Source organism: Zea mays, chromosome 4 (genome assembly GCF_902167145.1).
Source record: "Zea mays cultivar B73 chromosome 4, Zm-B73-REFERENCE-NAM-5.0, whole genome shotgun sequence".
Taxonomy (NCBI): domain Eukaryota; kingdom Viridiplantae; phylum Streptophyta; class Magnoliopsida; order Poales; family Poaceae; genus Zea; species Zea mays.
Window position 1 is genome coordinate 26396287 of NC_050099.1, and position 24727 is coordinate 26421013.

General features: G+C 44.8%; 1 protein-coding gene across 4 annotated transcripts in view; it reads right to left on the bottom strand.

Moving 5' to 3' along the window:
- Positions 1 to 698: 698 nt before the first annotated feature.
- LOC100279356 (NOL1/NOP2/sun family protein) overlaps positions 699 to 24727 on the bottom strand; it is a 31212-nt gene continuing 7183 nt past the window's right edge. The window contains 6 exon segments of one of the 4 annotated variants that reach the window (NM_001152373.1): positions 699 to 1173; positions 2039 to 2103; positions 2525 to 2606; positions 9149 to 9249; positions 10810 to 11018; positions 17685 to 17916. In NM_001152373.1, the coding sequence (NP_001145845.1) occupies positions 1059 to 1173; positions 2039 to 2103; positions 2525 to 2606; positions 9149 to 9249; positions 10810 to 11018; positions 17685 to 17916 (804 nt within the window). In that variant the 3' untranslated portion in view covers positions 699 to 1058. 4 annotated transcript variants of the gene reach the window in all.

Genomic DNA, 24727 nt, shown 5'->3' on the forward strand with positions numbered 1-24727 from the left:
AACACACCAAAGATAATTGGATAAAATAGTAACACTAGGATAGTAGTACATAGCACATTACATGTTCCATTACATGGTCATTAAATTGTCGTTAAGCCTTCTATGACATTATGGTTTGTTAAATAGTAAAAAAGATGGATGACTAAAGTCCAAGTTCATGCTTGGGCTAAGTTTATATTGGGTATTTTATACCCATGGGTTAACGGGTATGGGTGAAGGCGGAACGTTCTAATACCCGTTTACCCATTGGGTGAAGATTTTTGCCCAATAACAGACCCACAGGTAGAATATTTAGCCCACATACATACCCTAATAGAGTAAATACCCATCAGGTATCGGGTCGCGGGTACTCATTGCCATCTCTACTTCTTCCTTCTCTCACTCTCGTGGATCTAGTTTTTGAGCTAACTTATAATTTGAGATCCATGATTACATGTCTTATGTTCTTGATCTTTTGCAATTTATTTTCCCTCCCTTATTTTATGTTTTTGATCTTCACTTGTGTTATTGCTCTATTTATAATTTCACAATCTTGAAGAGCAACGAGTGCAAGAGCTTCTCCCTTCTCACTCTCTTGGATCTAGTTTTTTAGCTAACTTATAATTTGAGGTACATGTTTGTTTTAAGCTATGATTTTTCCAGATTATCTATTCACCTAGGGATGAAAACGGGCCGGATAGCCAAACCAAATATCGAATATTAAATCAGGACAATTTTGCTGGTGCTACCCGGTTAAATGCTCCCTAGATACAGGACGGAATGGGAGGACCAATACCCAGAAAATACCCGGTACACCCGGACGGATACGGGTACCCGGTAACTTTTTTCTTGGAAACGGGACTACAGGAGCTTGAATCTAATTTGCCCCATCATTTCACCATAATGAACAATGTTCTTCGAACAAAAGAAAATATCAAACACTGGCAAACAAAATTTCAGGGGGCACGCTGCATTCCACTCCATGGGTATACGTGAGCCATCTGATTGCAGAAAATTCAATGCTGATATCCCTAGCGTAAGTTGTGAATGCCAAACATTGGAATTTCAGTCACGTTTGTTTATTCATCTTTCTCTCCAACATCAAATTTCGCGATGAAGAAACCAATGGTATCCACTGATGATGACGGATCAAACCTCTGAACAAGGTCAGCTTCATCCTCTCTCAACCATTCCCTGCAAGGGCATGAATTTTTCAGAGAAGGAAAAACAACTTTTCAGTAAGGTGCATTTGAAAGTTTTGTCAGAGTTGGAAGGACAACTTTCAGTAAGATGCATCATGAAAAGAAAAGTCTCACAGCTGAATAAATATCTTACAAGTTATAACTAACAGGATTAAGTCCATGTTGCCCACCCCACCCCCACCCCACGCCCCACCAAAAAAGCGCTTGTACCTGTGTAAATTAAGCCCCAAACTACAAATTGAGTATGCTTGGAACCTCAACTACTTGGCTCACCCAGAATTGTAGTTGGAGGTTAAGATTAAACAAACACAAGAGTTAAGGAGGCAAATTAGGACTTAATCCTAACTAATATGCCTCACTAAGCATTATATACATAAACAACTGATTATTTGCCTCCCAGCCAATGATATAAGAAGTGACAAAAAACATGTAAAATCACCACCAGGAAGAAAAAAAAACTTTTTCAATGTTCCAGTATATAACATATATACTGACAAAAAACCGTATGAGAATTTGGCCCAATAGTCCCTCCAATTTGACGTGATCAATCTAAACCACTTGCTAGTTTCACTCGATAAAGAAGTTACCCAATTTCCAATGCCACATATAACATATATGGTACAGCACCCAAATTATTTGAATTTGGACATAAGGAAACGTTACATGCACCTCAAGAACTAACTGATCAGTTTCTGGCCTGAAAAACACCAGATTACCCAGCAAGTATTGGAACAGTCCTGTTCCAGTTTTAGGGGAGTTGCCAATAGCTACCAATAAATGAAATGGACTGTCCAAGAATTATCTGAATAACAGGCTCAGCTGTTGAATTTCTGACAAGGTGAAAACGATAATCTTACTCAGTATATGTCTTGTTGAACAGCTCGCACGAACCAACAATACCAGGCCCTCCAACTTTCGGGTACTGAAATAGTAGAATGAAGATGATGTGGAAAATGCAGTCAAAAGTCTTGTAAATTATCAATTTTAGTAGTCTGGAAAATCTTGCGTCCATCTTTTGAATAATAATGTGAAGACCAGAGCCATGATGTGCAAGATTACAAGATTTGATATCTGAACTTTGAAGTGACATATTATCAATATACACTACCAAATCAAGTTCCTTTGCATCTCAACCTCATCGCACAGTTCGAAAAACCTAAGCAGGTATATATAACATGGCATTCTATAGTGTATGGCTTTATGAACTACTTTCTTATTTTGCAACCTACTTCCTGATGTAGTTTAAGATAATATTGGTAAAAAAATGAACAATGTACAAATTAATCAAATTAATCCACTGATCCATTATCAAGCAAAAAAATGTTGCAAATGATGGAACTTGCCTGTGATACTAGTGAAAGAAATTTGTAGGTATCCAATGCATATCTCACCAAAGCCTCATTCTCCCCTGGATTTATAGTACACCTGCAATGCAGAAAAGAAAGACACGAGCACTAATAAACATTATTCACTAAGCTCTGCTTTATAATACATCGGCAATGCAGAGAAGAAAGGATTGAGCACTAACAAACTATTCACTGAGTTTTGTTGTTTGTCCTTTGAATTGGTAATCACACTTACCACTATACCAGTTCGTATTGTATGATATGCAGATACTAGATAGGATAACATTGTAAATTAACCATATGTACATAAACTAGGATTACAAATCAAGTTCTTCAATCGAATAGCAATCAAGGATAGTCCTGCAATATATGAATTATAGTTGATTTCTTGACTAATGTTAAATTTCTTGACTACATAGTTATGACTGGTATTTATGCAGCAACTACAATGATTTTCTGATGATAAATCACTAGCTCCACTGTTGTACCTGGTCCTGTCCTTTATGTTCAATCTCTGGAGTCTGGATAGGACAAATTAGGTGGCTTTAGGAGCTCCTAGCCACGTCCAGTAAGTGTTTATAGGCACGTGAATTGTATTTTCTGGTAGGTGTGTGATCTGTATGGGGCTTTAATACCCACCTACCCACCCCCCCCCCCCCAACACACACACACCACCCCAATTCACTTTTTAACATAATGATGCGTACCTCTCCTTCTCCTGTGTTCGAGAAAAAAAACCACATCCAATAAGCAACAGCCAGTGTTCCAAAAGGCGTTATTAGGCGATCGCCTAGGTGCGCTTAAACGCTAGGCAGAGGGGCACCACCTTGCCTAAGGGGTAAGACAGAAGATAGGCAGCATGTCCCCAGATCCAAGGCCACGCTGCATGAGGGAAGGATGACAGGTGGCGACGGAGGCAGAGTGTGCCGGGAAGAAGCTCACGGCAGGCACGGCCAGGAGGGTGGGCCGTGGGCACTCCCAGGAGACCGCGGGTGGTGGGCGGAGGCTGGGGTGCGGCTGGGAGGAGCATGGGCCACGGGTGCGGTCAGGAGGTGACGGTCGGAGGAGGGCGTGCAGAGGCGACGGGCAACAAGTGGAGCCTAGAGGAGCAGAGGCAGTGGGCAACGAGCACGGACGCAGTGAGGTACAGGTAACAGGCACGGGTCGAGTGCGGCTGTGGCTGGAACTAGGAGGACGGAGCAAGCAAATTGATAAGATTAGAGTGGGAGGTGGGCTGGACTCTTGGGCCTTTCTGTCTATCTTTTTTTTTCTGAAAACGCAGAACTACGCTTCATTATATTAAGAAGAAAGAGATTGAGGTCCAAGTGGACCAATACAGACATCAAGAGGCCTCCTTATGGTGGCCAAAAACAAGAGTACAAAAAAGGATCCATTGACTAACTGAACTGTTAACCCACTATTCTGCTATTTGTCTCTTTTAGAAGATAATACAAGTATATATATAATGCCTAGAAAAACACCTTATTGAGAGAGGATTTGGGAAGAATATTGAATGATTGATGAGAGACAATATTGTTACATATAGGGGAGGAAGGTGAGAGGCTAAAGGAAACATCCTAAAACAGGAAAATGCCCTCAATCAAAGAGATTGTAATCCTCCCCTCATATCTCTCTATCTATCTATGGCAAAACTTCCTATACAAAAGGTGGCCGGCAATTATGCCAGGTGACAGCATATCTACAGTTTCTAACCCCCCCCCCAACCGCAGTGTTAGCGTCCGTGGAGCGGACGTTGAGACTGTCCCAGAATTCAGTTAACACTGGCGAAGCCGCGAAGGCAATCCTTTAGTGAAAATATCTATTGTTCGAATATAATATAAGTGAATTGTCCACCTCCTCCTATCAGTTTAAGCTTTTGGGTTCAACTGGTTGGTGCATACAACTTAATATGGTATCAGAAGCAGAGGTCATGAGTTCGAATCCTGGCTAGCGCAATTTAATAAAATAATTGTTGCAAGCTCCTATTCCACGTCTGAGACCCAAGAGAGGCTCGACGTGAGAGGGAGTGTTGGAATATAATATAAATGAATTGTTCACCTCCTATCAGCTTAAGCTTTTCGGTTGAACTGGTTGGTGCATGCAACTTAATATCTACGAATTAGGATGTCGTTGGAACATGAAGCACACGAACATCACCGAGGGACACCTCCCGGACGAAGTGACGGTCAATTTCCACATGCTTGGTACACTGATGTTGAATAGGATTAGAGGACATATAAATGGTGTTGTGTTGTCACAGTACACCAAGGAAGTCTTGGGGAGGGGAGCGTGCAGCTCGGCCAACAACTGACGTAGACAAGAGGCTTCAGCAACCGCATTAGCAACAACGCGGTATTCGGCTTCGGCACTGGAACGAGAGACCGTGTTCTGGCGCTTGGAAGACCAGGAGATGAGACTGTTGCCAACGAAGACGGCGTAACCTGAGGTTGACTTCCGAGTATCTGGACAGCCGACCCAATCAGCACCAAAATAAACCACCGAGGGACGTAGACAAGAGGCTTCAGCAATCGCATTAGCAACAACGCGGTATTCGGCTTCGGCACTGGAACGAGAGACCGTGTTCTGGCGCTTGGAAGACCAGGAGATGAGATTGTTGCCAACGAAGACAGCGTAGCCTGAGGTGGACTTCCGAGTATCTGGACAGCCGGCCCAATCAGCATCAAAATAAACCACAAGCTCGGACCGAGGGGAAGGGCGTATGTGAAGTCCCAAATGAAGGGTGCCTCTAACATAGCGCAGGATACACTTAAGGGAAGCCAAATGCGGTTCCCGTGGGTCATGCATGTGTAGACAGACTTGTGCATATGCAATATCTGGACAGGTGAAAGTGAGGTACTGCAGAGCTCTAGCAATACTGCGAAAATCCGTTGGATCTATGACAGGGTCGCCAACAACTGAGAGTTTGGGGTTGATATCAACAGGAGTCACACAAGGCCTGCAGTCACTCATACCAGCACGCTCAAGTATCTCTATCATATACTAGCACTGGGAAAGAAAGAGACCAGAGGCATAATGCTGAACATGCATACCAAGGAAGTGGTGGAGCTGTCCAAGATCTTTTAGTGAAAATTCATGTTGAAGTGTAGTGATGGTACGTCGTAGTAGAGGCATGGAGGAGGCAGTCAAGACAATGTTGTCCACATATAGGAGGAGATAAATAGTGTCAGCACCCTTGTGGTAGACGAATAAAGATGTGTCAGTCTTTGCCTCATCAAATCCAAGTTGAAGAAGATGAGAGGCGAATCTGTTGTACCAAGCAAAAGGAGCATGTTTAAGCCCATATAATGACCGATTGAGACGACACACATAATCAAGGTGAGTAGAGTCTTCAAAACCAGTGGGTTGAACACAGTAGAGAGTTTCTGACAGAGTCCCCTGGAGAAAGGCATTGTTGACATCTAGTTGATGAATTGGCCATCTATGCAAGAGCGCCAAAGAAAGAACTGTCTGAACTGTAGCAGGCTTGACCACAAGGCTGAAAATTTCTGAAAAGTCAATATCGAGACGCTGAGTAAACCCTCGAAGAACCCAGTGTGTCTTGTAGCGTTCTAGAGAACCATCAACTTTGAACCTGTGTTTGAAGACCCATTTGCCAGTCACAGTATTAGAGTGTGGTGGGCGACGAAGAAGATCCCAAGTATGGTTGCCAATAAGAGCAGAAAATTCTTGTTCCATGACTAAGCGCCAATTGGGATCAGCAAGCACGACATGATATGTCCTCGGGATAGGAGACAATGCTGAGGATTCAAATAATGTTGGAAACCAAAAACCACTCTTGCCACGGGTGATCATGTCATGCTGGTTGACCACAGGAGCAACAGGAACTACACCAACATGAATGGTAGGTGCAGAGGCTGTTGGAGAACTGGACGACGACGTGGGAGCAAGGGGTGGGCGACGGGAATATACCCGCCCACAGAAGTGACCGGCAGGACCGGCAGGGAGCGGTGCAAGGGAAGCAGTCGATGTCGGACACGGTGCAGGCATCCCAAAAGAAGCTACAGGAGGTGTCCCAGAAGTAGATGTTGCAGATGACGAGGAGGCCGATGGCTGGGTGGCTGAAGGACCTAGAGTACCAGCCAGCTTGACAGGTGACTAGACCAATGGTGGTTGGAGGACCGGCAAAGTAGTCGTCGGAGCAGGGCGCCCAAGAGGCGAGGGGACCACTGGAGTACCTGAAAAAGAAGAGATAGGTGACAGTTCAAAGGGAACTGTAACCATGTTAGGAAAATCATCTAGAAAATCGAATGTCGCAGGTGTGGATGGGGTGTTGTCCTCAGAAAAGGGAAATGAGGTTTCATCAAAGACAACATGACAGGAGATGATTATGTGGTTGGAGTAACGATCAAGGCAAAGATACCCTTTGTGGTGAGGGGAATAACCGAGAAAGACACAAAGGGCTGAGCGAGGGGAAAGTTTATGTGGAGCGGTAGCGGAAAGATTAGGATAACATTTGCAACCAAAAACACAAAAGTGCTCATAGGATGGGGTTTTGCCAAACAAGGCGAAGTGAGGTGTGGAGAGAGCAAGGGTTTTGGTGGGTAATATGTTAAGATAGGTTGCGGTGCCTAGAGCCGCGGCTCAGAACCTGGGGGGAATACTAGACTGAGCAGGGAGCGAATGACATTGTTAATGGAGCAAATGGTGCGCTCGACCTTCCCATTCTGAGCAGAAGTGTAGGGGCAGGACATGCGTAGGTGGACTCCATGTGAGGAGACGAATGTGCGGGCGCGTAGGTTGTCGAATTTGCAGCCATTATCGCACTGGACGCCTTGGATGGTGACACCAAATTGCGTGCGAACGTAGGCAAAGAAATTGGTGAGGGTGTCATATTTGAGGCACAAGGGAAACATCTACAAATAATGGGAACAATCATCCAAAATAACGAGGTAATATTTGTGGCCAGAAACAATGGTTATAGGTGATGTCCAGAGATCACAATGAATTAACTGAAAATTACGAGTGACACGAGAGGAGGATGTATGAAACGGGAGGCGAACATGACAGCCTAGCTGACAGGCATGGCAAAGATGATTGCTAGTATTTTTATTACAATAGATAGCTGATGATTGTGCTAGGTGAGACAGGATGGCTTGATCGGGGTGTCGAAGCCGCTGATGCCACAACATAGGAGTGGATGCAAGGAGTGCAGAAGCTGGAAGTTGCAGAGGGTAGAGTGGTCCGGAGTTGTTACATCTGATGATCTTGTGTCGAGTGGGAAGATCCTTCACAGAGCAACCAAACGGATCAAATTCGACGGAACAACTGTTATCGGTGGTAAATTGGCGAACAGAAATCAAATCTTTTATGAGGAAGATGAGTTGTGTCAGTGGAAGTGACATGGATGAGATTACCGTTGCCAACAATAATGTGAGAGTCAGGAGGAAGGATTCACACCACCGGGCATAGAAGGTAGAGTTGACGTCGAGGAGTGGCACGAGGGAGCAGATGTTCTGTACGGCGACGACCTGGGCGTGCAAGTTGAGGAGGCCTAGGCGTGCAAGTTGAGGAGGGTGGCAGCTTCATGTTGGAGCAGAGCTACAGTGAGAGGAGTCGAGGCATCGACTTGAGGGATGCCACCATCGGAGGTAGCGGAAGGACGTGGCATCGTCGGCGTCGGGGAGGTGGGAGATGGTCGTCGTGCGTTCTTGGGCGGCACGAGCAAGAGCCGCGCGGACACGAGCGTCTGCAGTGTCTCGTTCGCGTTGAGCAGCGGCGGCTTCCTGATCGGCGGCTTCCATGCGGGCCAAGGCGGCGTTGCAGGCAGCGAGGGTCACGCGCTCCCAATCTACGATCGTGGGATCGGTAGGGTGGAGGACATCGATGCCCTGGGAGAGAACAGGGTCGACGGGCTGAAGCACAGGATGGTTAGCCATGGGGAGGTTGGAGTAGCACCTGAAAGAAGATAGGCGCGCTGGAACGGAAGGGAGGGCAGGAACAGATACTAGGCATCCGATACCATGAGAGATTTTTTTTTTCTCGAAAGAGCGCAGGAGGACTGCGCACCCATATATTAAAGTAGAGGGAAAATAAAGGGCCATAATGATACCATGAGAGATGATTTAGGAAAAATATTGAATGATTGATGAGAGACAATATTGTTACATACATATAAGGGAGGAAGGTGAGAGGCTAAAGGAAACCTATTACACCAAAGGAAACATCCTAAAACAGGAAACTATCCTCAATCAGGGCTGGTTTGGGAGAAATCCCCTTGCTATTCAAAAATAGCAAGGGGATTCCTCCCCCATGGATCCCCTCCAATTTCTTGGTCACCAAATAAGCCCTCAAAGAGATTGTAATGCTCCCCTCATATCTCTCTATCTATCTATGGCAATACTTCCTATACAAAGTTGGCCGGCAATTATGCCAAGCAACAGCATATCTGCAGTTTCTAACACTTATTACCTTAAAACGCCTAGGCTCACTTAGGCTCTAAGCAGTGGATCACCACCTAGAGAGCACATAGTGCCTAATGCAACCTTGGAACAGCTGTAAGTTGAAATGTTGGTCATCCAGCTGCCAGCTAAAATAACTACATGTGCAAATTCTTTTTAATCTTCTACCTCAGGTGAAGTATGGAGTTGGACAGAAACTCACGTTGAATAAACAATCACCCCACCAGGACGAACTAGCTTGACAGCTTGATCAAACATTTTCCTCTGATACTTCGAATGTTTTTTCAGCGATTCTAGAGTTTCCTGTCATAATAATGGGTCTAAAAATCAAAATAAATATTTGATGTTATTAACTGGTACAAGCAAATACTCAAGGTAACAGGATAAAAAGCACATCTAGCTATTAACTGGAATGGATAGCATGTCAAGCTCAGGTCCAAAAAGTTGCCAAGAAACAAAACATATATTCAGGAGTTTCAAAAATCCAGGTGACAATAGATAGATAGAACAAATTAAATCCCAAAAGATACATTAGCATATGAGAATGTGAAATTTATATGATCATTTTAAGATTACCACACTAGCTGAATATTATAAACTGCTTCCATGCTCTCACACTCTCGGTATCAGGTGCTATCTATGTGGGCAAAAGAGTAGCACTATCTATTATCTAATCACCATATTCTTCTCAAAATAAAATTTATAGCACATGCTTGCAATCAACTATGAGCCCATTATTTTAACTGATTCAAAAACAAAATTTGTTAAGGTATAATAGTCAAGGGTATTAGTGTAATCTCCTAGTCTAGGGTTTTCCTCCTGTGTCTCTCATGTAGTCTATATAGTCCCATTTTGGCCTCAATATAATCATCCAGTTCAGTCTCTCTTTACTCGTGTCATGGTATTAGTGTGTGCTTTCATTCTTCTACCACTGCTTCAGCGTGCACTTTCAATCTTCTACTATTGCTATCACCTATATTTTGCTACTCTATAAGTCTATAGTATGTTGAGGCCTATTTTCTAAATTCCTTTTCTTAATTGCATGTGTGTCCATCCAAGTCCAGTTGCACATCTCTAGTTCGTCCAACCATGAGAGTCCACAAAAATTATCAGATCCAGCCTTTTTTATTTTGTTTCATGGTTAGCTCAGTCCCGATAATTTAGCTAATCCTCATCATCATTGATGCGACTATGCCCTCAGTCTCTTGACTCTCTTCCATAACAATTTTGCTACATCATGATTAATGGCTGTTTATTTGTCACATCACCATTTTGTCCTGTTTGCCATCTTGCACCAGTGATCTCTCTGCTCTTCCTTTGGCTTGATTTGACACATCTCTTTATTCTTGTCAAGTTCAAAGTCTCCAAAGCAAGGTATATATTTGAAGAGTTGAAGAACTGTTTTGTGAAGACTTGAGGTATTTGCTGAATGGCAGGTTGTGAAGACAGTACCCACCTGTGGAGATTTTTTTCTACATCAACATTGTTCAAGAGTTGCATGCTTTGACGACATCTACTGTTTTGGATTTTGGATGTAATTCGTCACTTTTATTTTTCAAGTTTAGTGCGTAATTCGTCTCTTTTATTTTTCAAGTCTAGTGCATAGTGTCAACTCCCCAATGCAACGACATTGCATTCACGTTGCATTTGAGAGGGGATGTTAAGGTATAGTAGTCAAGGGAATTATTGTAATCTCCTAGCCTGGGGTTTTCCTCCTATGTCCCTCATGTATACTTATATAGTCCCCTTTGGACCTCAATACAATCATCCAGTTGAGTCTCTTTATCCGTAACAAAGTTAAGTCTTTTTTATAGCATTGATGAATTGGTAATCAACAATGTAACTAAATTAGGTGGAACTTACCTCACCAGCAAAGAGCCGAGGTCTCAAGCCAAGCGCAGAACATGGAGCATCAAGGAGGACACGATCAAAGCTGTTAGGACAAAATCCTTTTGACTTTTCAACTCTACCACCAGAGCAATTATTTCTTCCAGGTCCATTCTTCATCTGCCTTAAATTCTTCCTGAGTTCTGCCTTGCTAATGTATCTTTTGGAATTTAGGTTTTTGTTATCTACCAAAAAAGAATGTTCAGTTTCTGTATCAGGAATACACTTCATCTAGAGTGAACGAGTGATCTAGCATCTAGCTTGGAGGCTGTGATGATGATACCACTCTCTCATAAAATATAAGTTGTTTAGGACATCAAAACTGTTTCAAATAATTCAACAAGCATACTCTGTGATTATTTTAAATAGAAAGAATCAGATACTATGAAAGTGTTTTCATGATGAATCTAATAACACCAAGAATATATTGGTGAATCTACGTAACTTTTTATATATCCATTGTTGAAGCTGTAAGCATTTGGATAATAAAAATTCTAAAATAATTTATATTTGCAATTGGAAGTAATAATCTCTACTTCCCATGGTTTTCAAGTCGCCTGGTCGTTGATGGTGACCGATTAGGCGAGTAATCACGATTAGGACGTCGACCAGGACGATTAGTCGGTGATAGGTCGGCCACCTAGTCGTCCTAAATGTCCTGTACTAATCAGGACATATATAATAATATATAGTTATATACACTATAGTGTACAGTTATATACTACTACCTCCGTTCTTAAATATTTGTCGTTCGCTAGTTCATTTTTGCACTAAACAGCGACAAATAAAAAAGAACGAAGGGAGTATATAATATACTTCAAACAGCAGACCTAGGACTACAAAACTATAGCAGTAGATAATCAAAGTATCAAACTCAAACCAAACTGGTAAACTGAATGCTTCATCCATGGTGTACTGCTACACTCATACCAAACTCAAACCAAAGCTTGATCAGGGACAGGGATCACGGTACCTTCATCTTCCTCAATTCTTGATCACAGAGGAGTCGCGGGAGTTTGTCAAAGAGGACTGGAGGAGCCGGCGTTCTTGATCAGGGAAGCGTCAGCACCACAGGAGTTGGTCAGGGAGGAGGAGGAATGGAGGAAGCGCCAGAAGCCGGCGTTTTTCTCAGGGAAGAGAGGAGGAATGGAGGAGACGCCAGGAAGCAAAAGAAAGAGCAGCCGGCCGGCGGCCAGGAAGGATAAGAGACACAGAGATGAAATTAGGAAAGGAAATTGGGATTCGGAAAGCCTAGCCAATCAGGTAATCAGTTCCTTTAATAACCCCAATCAATAGGGCACCAGGATGGAAACGAGACGCCAGTTCTTTGGACCCAGTCAGAATCAGATGTCTTTCCATATTCCTGGTCGAGTAGCTACCAAAATAGACGATCAGTCACGATTAGGTGACGAGTACTCGGACGATTAGATGATCAGACATCCTAATCGGCTCGGAGTCCCTAATCAAGATCATGCAACCGACCAGGATGATTAATCGTGATTTATCGGATGATTTGAAAACCTTGCTACTCCCTCTGTTAAAGAATGTGATGCTTTGGACAAGATACGGTCTCCAACAAGAAATCTGAGATCGAAGCAATAGCATGATTTTGTTCAGTTGGTAGTGAAATGTGGATACCTCCATGAAAACTGGTCAACTAGTTTCTTGGCCAGCTAGGGTTTGGTACCTCCCAGGGGGTGTCATCCCCCACCCCCACCAGTCGAGTTTTCCTTTTTTCTCAAATAAGGCACTTTGACCATCAATTTTTGTTGTATATATTTAATCATCAACTCCGCCTATGTTGTCTCAGCATATGTTGGTTCAACATAGCCTGGTCCCAAGTCCAGGTACAAGGAGGAGGGTTGCGTTAGACGTGGTGAGTCAGCTATAAAAACTTAGCCACTCAAAATGGAGATGAAACCCAATAGAAAACCGTTGGGGTGTAACCCTCTTAGCGACGCGCCATATCGGAACCCGGGTATGGCGTTAAATGGGAAAGAGCCAGGATGCCACCCCGTTGGTGGCGCGCCGTGTCGTGATCTGGATGCGGTGTCAAGTGAGCAAGGATCAGGTCGTCGCTTCCTTAGTGGCGCGCTACATCGGCGCCCGAGTGTAGTGACAAATGTGAGGGTCTTCGCATCTGCCTCAACGGGTGCGAGGGATAAGGAAGCTAGTTGAGCCGACTAGGATCCGTGTAGGTAGTTGGAACGTAGGGTCCCTTACAGGTAAGCTAAGAGAGTTAGTCGATGCAGCGAGAAGAAGGCGTGTTAGTATCCTATGTGTCCAGGAGACAAAATGGAAAGGGCAAAAGGCTAAGGTGGAGAACACTGGTTTCAAACTTTGGTACTCAGGAACAGTGGCAAACAAAAATGGAGTAGGTATCCTGATTGATAAGACCCTCAAGGATGGAGTGGTGGACGTCAAAAGGCAGGGAGATAGGATTATCCTAGTCAAACTAGTTTTGGGGATGTAGTCTTGAACATTATAAGTGCATATGCCCCTTAGGTTGGTCTCAGTGAGAGCGAAAAGAGGAAGTTCTGGGAAGACTTAGATGACATGGTCAGAACGGTACCCACCAATGAGAACCTTTTCATAGATCTCAACGGTCATGTAGGTTCAAAAAATGTAGGTTATGAGCTGGCTCATGGAGGTTTCGGGTATGGTAGTAGGAATCAAGAAGAGGATATTTTGGACTTTGCTGTAGCCTACAACCTAGTGATAGCCAACACTTTCTTCAGAAACAGAGATTCTCATTTGGTGACTTTTAGCAGTGGCCATCGTTCGAGCCAGATCGACTTCGTGCTCACAAGGAGAAAAGATAACCAAGCTTGTTTGGATTGTAAGGTGATACTTCGAGAGAGTGTTGTGCCCCAACATAATCTTGTGGTGGCTAACTTCCGTTTTCGGATCAGTACCCATAGGGTTAAACAAGTCAAAATTGCGAGGACAAAGTGGTGGGAACTCAAAGGGGAGAGATCCAAAGTTTTTAGGGAAAGAGTTTTTGTGGAGGGCGCTTGGTCCGAAGAAGAAGATGCAAACATCATGTGGGTGAAGATGGCAACTTGTATTAGGAAGGTGGCGTCAGAGGTGTTTAGAGTGACCAAAGTGAGCGGCGGTGAATCTAAGGATACTTGGTGGTGGACCGAGGATGTTCAAAAGGCCATAAAGGAGAAGAAAGAATGTTACAGGAGCTTGTTCCATGACAGGAGCGCGTTCAACATAGAGAGGTATAAGGTGGCAAAGAAGACTACAAAGCGAGCTGTGAGTGAGGCAAAGGGTCGAGCCTATGATGATCTTTACCAAAGACTAAGTACAAAAAAAGGGGAGAAAGATGTCTATAAGATAGCTAGGATTCAGGAAAGGGAGACGAGGGACCTCAACCAAGTTAAATGCATTAAGGATGAGATGGATCAACTCTTGGTGAAAGGACAAGACATCAAACAGAGGTGGCAGAGGTATTTTGACAATCTTTTCAATGGTGAGAATGAGACTATGGACACCCAATTGGACGACTCCTTCGATGATTTAAATAAATGCTTTGTACGCAGGATCCAAGAATCAGAGGTCAAAGAAGCTTTAAAGAGGATGAAAGGGGGCAAGGCGATGGGCTTGGATGGTATCCCGATAGAGGTGTGGAAATGCCTTGGGGATAGTGCTATCGTTTGGCTAACCAAGTTGTTCAACCATATTTTTCGATCAAACAGGATGCCCGGTGAGTGGAGGAGTACATTAGTATCAATCTTCAAGAACAAGGGATATATTCAAAGTTGTACCAACTATCGAGATATTAAGCTCATGAGCCACACTATGAAGCTATGGGAGAGAGTTATTGAGCATCGCCTGAGAGGAATGACGCATATCACCATGAACCAATTTAGATTCATGCCTGCAAGGTCAACCATGGAAGCAATTTTCTTAATAAGGTAGGTCATGGAGCGATATAAGGAGCAGAAGAACTTGCACATGGTTTTTATCGACTTGGAAAAGGCCTATGATAAAATACCTAGGAATCTCATGTGGTGGGCATTGGATAAGCATAAAGTCCCAACAAAGTATGTTACGCTCATCAAGTACATGTATGACAAGGTTGTGACTAGCGTCCGAACAACTGATGGTGATACAAATGTTTTCCCGATTAACATAGGACTACGTCAAGGTTCAGCTTTGAGCCCTTATCTATTTGCCTTAGTGATAGATGATGTCACGAGAGATATACAAGGAGATATCCCTTGGTGTATGCTTTTCGCTGACGATGTAGTTCTAGTAGATGAAAGCCGGGAAGGAGTAAATAGAAAGCTAGAGTTATGGCGTCAGACCCTAGAGTCAAAAGGATTTAGAATTAGCAGGACCAAAACTGAATATATGAGATGTGACTTTGGTACTACAATTAGTGAGGATGGAGATGTAAGTCAGGGAGAAGAATCCAAGTTCAGCATGTGCTTACCAGCATGACGGTTTATATAGCAATGGCAGTGGATATCCCACAATGGGGTTTAGATGCCATTGACAGAATAAGAAAAGGTTTCCTATGGAGAGGTCAAAAAGAGGTGAAAGGGGGGCACTGCCTTGTGGCATGGAGAAAGGTTTGCCGCCCCTTCAGCTTGGTGGGCTGGGTATCTCCAGTTTAACAGAGCTTTGTTGGGCCCTTCGAATGAGATGGCTCTGGTTGTCTAAAACAGACCCCTCCAGGCCCTGGGTTGGTCTCCCAATTAAAATTCCAAAAAAGGCCACATCCTTCTTTAATGAGGTCGTGCTCACTGAAGTTGGTGATGGGGTCTATACCAAATTCTAGAAAGACAAATGGTTACACGATAAAAAAATTGCAGACCTGGCGCCTAAGCTCCTAGCTACAATTCCTAAGCGGACTATGAACAACAGAACTGTGAGTGAAGCTTTGACTAACAGGAAGTGGATTGCTGATATAAAAGGGGCTCTCTCAGTCGGTGTGTTGATTGATTACCTCCAGCTATGGGAGATGCTTTCAGCCATTGAGTTGCAGCCTGGAATTGAAGACAGACATATTTTCAGTATTGCCCCAGATGGAAAGTACTCTGCAAAATCCGCTTATAATGGACTGTTCATGGGTTCAGTTTCTTTTGGGCACTACACAAGGGTTTGGAAAACTTGGGCTCCACCAAAGTGTCGATTTTTCATTTAGCTTGCTGTCCATAATAGATGCTGGACAGCAGATCGATTAGCTAAAAGAGGCCTAAACCACCCTGAGAAATGTCTTCTATGTGACCAAGCTGAAGAAACTCTAGATAATCTTCTGGTGGCTTGCTCCTTCTCGAGAATCTTTTGGTACCAGCTTTTCCGGAAATGTGGGCTACACTCCCTTGCCCCCCAGCCGGCGGTCACCTCCTTCTTGAATTGGTGGGAGGAGGTTTTAGATGTGGTCTTAGGTGTTACCAGAAAAAGGACTTAACTCCCTTATCATCCTGGGTGCTTGGACTATTTGGATCCATCGGAACAAATGTGTCTTTGATGGAGAGTCTCCTTGCCTCACCTATATCCTTGCTTTGGCAGATGAGGAGAGAAGTCATTGGGAAGCAGCTGGGGCGAAAGGTCTATGTTCTTTGGCTGCCTCTGCAGCTGCTCCCTAGGGTGGTGTGTTGATTTTTTCTTTCACATGATAAATGCTTTTTTGTATGCTATTTTCTGGCCCCCGTGAGGAGGCCTGCTGATGTATGGTCTACTTTAGACCTCTTTATTCCATCTTCTTAATTTATAAAGGGGTGCAGTTCTCCTGCGCGTTTTCGAGAAAAGTTTGGGAGGCCAGGTAGTACCAAAGGATACCTTCTGTTATTTGGGATCGATGCTACAGAGAGATGGTGATATTGATGAAGATATTAGCTATAGAATCAAAGCGGGGTGGATGAAATGGCATCAAGCATCGGGAGTCCTATGAGACAAGAGAGTGCCACAGAAGTTGAAAGGCAGCGATTAGGCCTGCTATGTTATATGGGGCTGAGTGTTGGCCTACTAAGAGCCGACATATCCAACAACTAAGTGTCGTAGAGATGTGTATGTTGTGTTGGATATGTGGGCACACAAGATTGGACCGAGTGAGAAACGATGACATACGTGATCGACTAGGAGTAGCGCTAATTGAAGAAAAGCTTATTCAACATCGGTTGAGATGGTTTGGGCATGTCCACCGAAGACCCCCAGAGGCACAGGTGCATAGAGGCATCATAAGACGGGACAATAATGTGAAGAGAGGTAGAGGTCGACCAAACTTGACAAGGGAGGAGGCAATCAAAAGGGACTTGAAGGAATGGAATATCCCAATGGAGTTGTGTTTGGATAGAAGTGCTTGAAAAGAAGCTATCCACGTGCCCGAACCGTGATTATGCCTTTTTCGTTTTAGTGCTCTCAAAAGCTTTTCCCCTCCCCTTTCTCTCTCTTTCTCCTTTTGGTGACATCTTGTTGAGTTTCAACTCTAGTCTACCCCAACTTGCTTGGGACTAAAAGACTATTGTTGATGATGATTGATGATGATATTTAATCATCAAAAACATAACTTTTTAAGCATCTCCTAGATAAAAATCCAATAGCGATACTTTTTAGGGCATCAATATGAATAGTATTGTACACATGAGTGATCCAACTTGAGGAATTTTGACCACTTAAATTTAAAATGTCATGTAGTTCTGAATAGAGGAAATAAGTGGTACCTAAACAATTTAGGCATAGTTCCTCGCACTGAATTGTGGAGTACTTAAATAAGCTATTGAATGTGCATGCAATCCATCAAGTGAACGAAAGGATCACAGGAACTCGCAAGTGTAATGTGTAAGCTGACATAATATCAATAGCATAAAAAAGGTGCAAATCTGCATTCTACTTACCAGAAAACACCACTGTTGTTGTTGAGCTGTCTTCGTCTACACTGGTAGATCTCCCACCTACTGTGGCATGGCAAGGGTCCTCTGTTGGTGTTTCAATTGCTTCACTGTGATTATCAGCCATGCCAAGGCTTCTTGCTTCATCAGTTTTCCGTACAGATTTGAGAGCATCAAGTTTATAAGCTTTAATACAACTCAAGTCCATCTCAGAAGCCAACTTCAGAATATCCATCACCTGTAGTCTACTTCCATGTTAGAGAAGCACAGTTACATATCGTTTTGTTTTATCAAGCATCAAAAAGAACCGTACTCATTTAATATGACCTAGTCGGGTGTGTCAGTGGGTTGCATAGGTTATTGCCTTCTTAATATAATGATACACAGCTCTCACGTGTGATCCGGAAAAAAAAGACTGCATCCATTGCATTAAACGAATGAAGTTGTTACCTTTGGATATGACAAAGGATGATTAGTCCATAGGTATTGTGGAGATTATATATAGAGGCCAGCAGGCCATAGCAATAGGACGGGCGATGGGCCTTAAACCCCCCCCCCCCACCCTCAAACTCAAGGTGGAAATGGAGGATACGAAGCATTGAGTTTGATCAAGTGAAAATGATGTTGAGCTCTTGTTTGCGCTTTGGTGAAGAAATCAGCCAATTGAGATTCTGAAGGCACATATTGAAGATCAATAGTCTTTTGATGACAATGAGACCGTGAATGATGCATCAACACCAATATGTTTAGTAAGTTCATGCTTCACAGGATCATGAGCAATTTGTATAGCACACATGTTATCACATAAAAGAGGTGTTGGACTGTCACAAGATACACCAAGCATAGTTGTTAAAGCGGTAAGGCAAGTGACCCCATTTTTATCTTTTAAGCGATAAAGCGTAAGGCGAGGCGGCACCTTAATTATAGTTAAAAATAGGAAAATATTGATATTTAAGAAAATATGTAGGACAAAAATATTAATAAAGGAGAGAAAATAGATAAAGAAAAGAAAAAGAATAGTCTAACCAGCCCAAATCAGCCCACTTGGCCCATTAAAATTAGGTTACCCACATTTCACCCGCTCCCATCCCACTCCCAGTCGCCTCCCTCTCTCCCTACTACTTCTCCCTCTCTCCTAGCAGCGGAGCAGCTTCTCTCCTAGCCGCAGCTCCTCCCTCTCACCCCTCTCTCTCACTCTCTCCACACTTCTCCCTCACACTCCCGGTCATTGCAACCGCGCAGCCCTCCGCCCCGGCGCTCGCCACACCGCCCTCCGCCGAAGATGCGTGCGTGAGGTCAGGATCCAACAAGGTCTATACCAGAACGATGAAAAAGATCTTGGATGTACTTGGACTGTGATAAATAAAATCCTTTTCTGGTCTGTAGGACCTCAATACCCAAATCAGACATCTGAAATTCTTTGCTAAGGTGCTTCTTGACTTGAGAAATATGCTCAAAATCATCACCTGTAATCAACATGTCATCCACATATAATAATAGTATAGTACGACCTTTTGGGGATGTATGAATAAATAATGTTAGATCATGATCACTAGAAGAGAAACCAGCATCCTTGATTACAGAATTGAATCTCTCAACCAGGCAGGCAGGAGGGGCCTGTTTCAGACCATATAAGGCACGTTGAAAGCGACAAACATGCCCTGAGGGTGCATCAACGCCAGGAGGTGGATGCATATAAACTTCTTTATACAGATCACCATGAAGAAAAGCATTTTTGACATCCATCTGAGAGATAGTCCAAGAGGATGAGGTTGCAACAGTAATTAATGTACGAACAGTAGTCATATGAGCAACTGGTGCAAAAGTCTCATCATAATCAAGCCCTTGAGTTTGTTGGAAACCACAAGCCACGAGACGAGCTTTGTAGCGCTCAATGGAACCATTTGACTTTGTCTTAACTCGAAAGACCCATTTACATGTGATGGGTACAACATTAGATGGTAAAGGAACAATATCCCACATGCCCGTGCGTTCAAGAGCAGCCAATTCCTCAAGCATAGCAAGCTGTCACTCAAGGATACTAGAAGCCTCATGATAAGTAGATGGTTCAACAATTACTGTAGCAGCCCGTGGAAAACCATAACGATCTGGAGGTTCAATGTTTCCACGGTCACGAAGACAATATCCTTGATTAAAAACAGCAAGTGACTCAATATTGTTAGTACAAGTATCTGCAACAGGTTCTGCATCAGGACTATCTGTGACAATAGAGCAGGAACGACGTATATAGGTTTGGGTGACTGGTGGTTTAGAGGAGTAAGATGAAGATGATGTGGAAGTGAGTGGTGGTGTAATGGGAATAAGAACATTTGATGTGGTTATAGGAGAAGATTGTGGCACAGATGAAGAAACAGGAATGGGGGGAAGACATAGGAAGGAGGTGGATTCTTTGGGAAAATATGAGGAGCTGGTGAACGAGTTGTTGTTGGGCACCTGGGAACAGGGGTACCCAAAGAAGGCCCGAAGGCCTCCCAAAGACGGCCCATGAACCGGGCGGCCCGCCTGCCAAGCAGCTCAGCGGGAAGGTCCAAAAAGCCACCCGGGGACGGACCGCCAAGCCGACCGGCCTGCCCACCAAACATGTATCCGCCGACCAACCCAGTGAGGCGGGGCTGCCGACCAACCCAGCGAGGCGGGGCTGCCGACCAACCCTGCGAGGCGGGGCTGCCGACCAACCTGCCCGCCGAGCAACCCAGCGAGGCGAAGCTGCCGACTAACCTGTCCGTCGAGCAACCCAGCGAAGCGAGGCTGCCGACCAACCGGCCCACCGGGCAACCCAACAACACAACAGTCGGCTCTCAGGAAGAGCCGACCTAGTATTATCAAGCCACATTAGCACGATGGGACATCACCGAGCGATACCCAGACTGTGGAAGCGGTACGATCTCTGTCAAGCACGACGTCGGATACGTATCCCTGCTGACCAGTGGGACCAGACGACCCTGGCAGTAAAGACCTCAGCATCGGGGTCTCGACAGTGACCCATACGCCAGAGGGGATGAGGCAATACGCCATACCAGACGTGCACCTACGCATGATGAAAGGTGACGCTAAGGGGATGACGGAAGACGAAGTTATACTGAAGACATCCCTAAGCCACGCCATGAGCTGACTCAACAGAACCCACCAAACACCGCCACGTCTAAATAAGGGTAGCTACAGGAACCCATCGGAAGGCGAACGAGACACAATGCCATACCAGGGGTACGACAGCGCACGCCTCGGCAGACAACTCCATAAGGGCTACGAGGCCCAGAAGCACGACCCAACAGACGAGACCGTAGTGGCTACAAGGCCCAGAAGCAAGAGGTCGAACTCCACCCCAGCACAATACTAGTCTGCATTGTAACGTCTACCCTTGGGCTATAAAAGGGCAAGACAACCCCCATCCAAGCATGATCGGATATCTCCACAACTTCACACCAGCACCCAGTTGTAACACGTTTCAAGCAATACTATTGTTAACACCGCACTGGACTAGGGCCCCGGCCTGAACCAGTATAACCAACTCGCCTCAGATCCACCCTCGAGCCTCCCGTAGCTCACCATTCAGAGTGAGTGCGCTAACACCCCTGCCGAACACAAATCTCAGTGTTCCCTGGTTCCAGAAACCACGACAGTTGTGGAACGGTTATGTTCATGAAAACTCACGTCTCGTGAAATATGAATGCGATGAGAAGACGGATCATAACATCGATAGCCTTGACATTCGGGACTGTAGCAAAGAAAAACACACTCAACAGATTGAGCAGTCAATTTAGTTCGTTCGCAGGGTGCTAACAAGATAACATGTGCATCCAAAAACTCGAAGATGATCATATCGTGAAGTCCCAAAAAGAACTTCACCAGGTGTTTTGCCAGAGAGTTTTGACGATGGTTGTCTATTAATGAGACAAACCGCCGTAGAAATAGCTTCACCCCAAAACTGTGAAGGAACAAAAGATGATATCAACAAAGTGTGTGCAGTCTCTTTGACATGTCAATGTTTGCGTTCAGCGAAGCCATTTTGTGCATGAGCACCAGGACAAGAAAGTTGAGCAAGTATACCCTTCGAAGTCAAGAAATGTCGAAAATTATTAGATAAAAATTCACCACCAGAGTCTGACGAAAAAATTTAATGGAAGCAGAAAACTACGTGTGAATCATGGAAGTAAAAGATTTGTAAATGCAAAACAACTCACAGCGACGTTTCATAAAGTAAATCCAAGTATAACGAGAATGATCATCAATAAAAATGACATAATATTTATGACCACCTTTTGAAACAAAAGGTGCAGGTCCCCAAACATCTGAGTGAATCAAATCAAAAGGTCTAGCAGAATGAGTCACTAGGGAAATATGGAAGTTGTATTTATTTTCCAAGATGACAACCTTTACACTGGAAACTAGACTCAACAGATGTATGACCTAAGCAACCAGATTTTATTAGAGTACACAAACGAGATCCACATAGATGACCAAGATGATGGTGTCATTGGGCAAATGACGCAGCAAATGCCAATGCAGCAAAGAGCACATGACTCGAAGAGGCAGTAGATGAAGGAAGGTGTAAGGTATCCAAGATGTACAGACGAGGAGCAGCTTTACAATGACGGCCAGTCCCAATCACATCCCATGTGCGACGATCTTGTACAAAACAAGACGAGTCATCAAATCCAACAAAACAATTGTGGTCTGTAATTTGTCCCACTGAAAGAAGATCCATGGATAACATAGGTGCAAGAAATTATTGGGGACAGTAAAATGAGAATTGGAAAGAGAACTATGGTGAGTGACGGGGCATAAAGTACCACCAGCAGTCTGAATAGAAACACCATCAGTGATGTCACTAACCTGGATTAGGCGAGATGATTACCCCCTCGGGTACTGTAGCATATATATAGGCAGACAAGAATATATGGGCTTTATGGGCTATGATCTGTAATTTGACCTACTGAAAGAAGGTCCATAGATAGCTCAGGAACAAAGAAAATATTAGGTACTGTAAAGTGTGGTTCACAAAGAGAACCCTTATGAGTAATGTGGCATACAGTACCATCAGTTGACTGCACTGAAGCACCATCTGTGACAGGTGTAGTAGAGGCCAACTTTGACTGATCAGATGTGACATGAAAGGAGGCTCCTAAATCAAGTACTCAGGCCGACTCTGAAGTACAAGCAGACGAAGTGGTAGCAACAGCAACTGAGCCTCTAGTACATGGTCCTGGACCACGACCACGAGCAGCACGTCGTGCACGGAAATCAGTCAACTTCTCAGGAAACTTGACAAAGCAAAGCTCAGATCGATGATTGGTCTTGTCACAATGATCACAAGGCTTAAAAACACTCTTAGGTTTCTGGGCAGCAGCCAACACACTGTGAGTATTACTACCAGTAGAAGACAGAGAATTAAGACAAGTCTCTTCAGCAAGTAAATCAGACAACGCCTTAGCCATTGTGAGTGTCAGAACCCTGAAGTAAACGAGCACGAAGAGAATCAAACTCAGCCCGAACGCCCATAACAAATCTGTAAGTGAAGAACTTCTCAATGAACTTATGAGCCGGACACGGATCAGCAGTACAAGCAGGCACCATAGATGTCAAAACACTCATCAGGCGATCAAAGGCTGAGTAGTACTCATCAATACCCATATCATTTTGCTCAATAACATGTGTCTGCTGCATGAGAGTGTGTAATAGAGCATCACTGTCCTGAACAAAACGCTCCTTCAAATGAGACCAGATGGCTTTAGCAGTTTTAAATTTAGACAAACTCATAATCATAGACGATTTGACGTTGTTTACCATAGCAGCCATCACTTTACCATCATTAAGCTGCCATGTTTTGATATCAGCAGCATTGCGACGATCATCCGCAAGAACGGGTGCCACATCAGTCAAATGAAAGAGTAATCCATGTCCCCTGAGTGCAGTCTCAACACAGAAAGCCCACTCCGGATAATTTTTGCCATCAAGAGTGATATTGACCACAATAGCATTTGTCGCCATATTGAATTCAATGAAAATCAGGGAATAGGAGACCGGAAACCAAACAAACCAGAGGAGCCGCAGCTGACAGCAGCCCGAGTACGAGTTGACGGAGGTCCTGGGCGCGGAAGCCGAGTTGGACAGCGGTTGTTGTCCTGATGACTCTGCCCGCAATGGCAGCCACCGGCTCAGAAGCAGGGACGGCGCAGATCCAGATCTGCGGAGGCGATGGACGGCACTGAAAACGACGGCGCAGATCTGGTTCCGCAGCTCTTGCGGCGTGCAGCAGGCAGCAGGCAGACAACGGCAGAGGTGCGACAGGGCGCAGCAGCCAGCAGGCGGACAGCGGCTGAGGTAGTGCGGCGCAGCAGGCAGGTAGGCAACAGGTGGGCGGCGGCTGAGGCAGGGCGCAGTGCGGCGCAGCAGGCAACAGGTGGAAGACGGCTGAGGCAGAGCGCAGCAGGCAGCAGGCGGACGGCGGATGAGGTGCGGACGACGGACGGCACAATAGCTCAGATCCGCGGCCCGCGGGAATGAAGGAAAAGCTGCGATGGTGGCAGGAAACCACGGCGGCGGCTGACGGAGGCCGCCCAGATCCGCTGCGACAGCGGCAGAGGAAGCGGGAAAAGCCGGCCTGCAGCAGGAAACCACGACGGCGGCTGCAGATGGCGGACGGAGGCCGCCCAGATCCGCCGCGACAGCGGCAGAAGAAGCGGGAAAAGTCGGCCGCAACGGCGGCTGAGGATGGCGGATGGAGGCCGACGGCGGCTGAGGATGGAACTGCGACGGCGGTAGGGCGGACGGCTGGAAGGCTGGCCGCGATGGGCGGACGGCACAGCAGCGACGCGACGGCGCCAAAGAAAATAAATCAGGGACGGATTAGATGTAAACCCTAACCCTAACCTGCTCTGTTACCATGTCACTAACCTGGATTAGGCGAGATGATTACCCCCTCGGGTACTGTAGCATATATATAGGCAGACAAGAATATATGGGCTTTATGGGCCTTAACAAGTGACACGTGTAGTAGATGCCAATTGTGACTGATCAGATATCACATG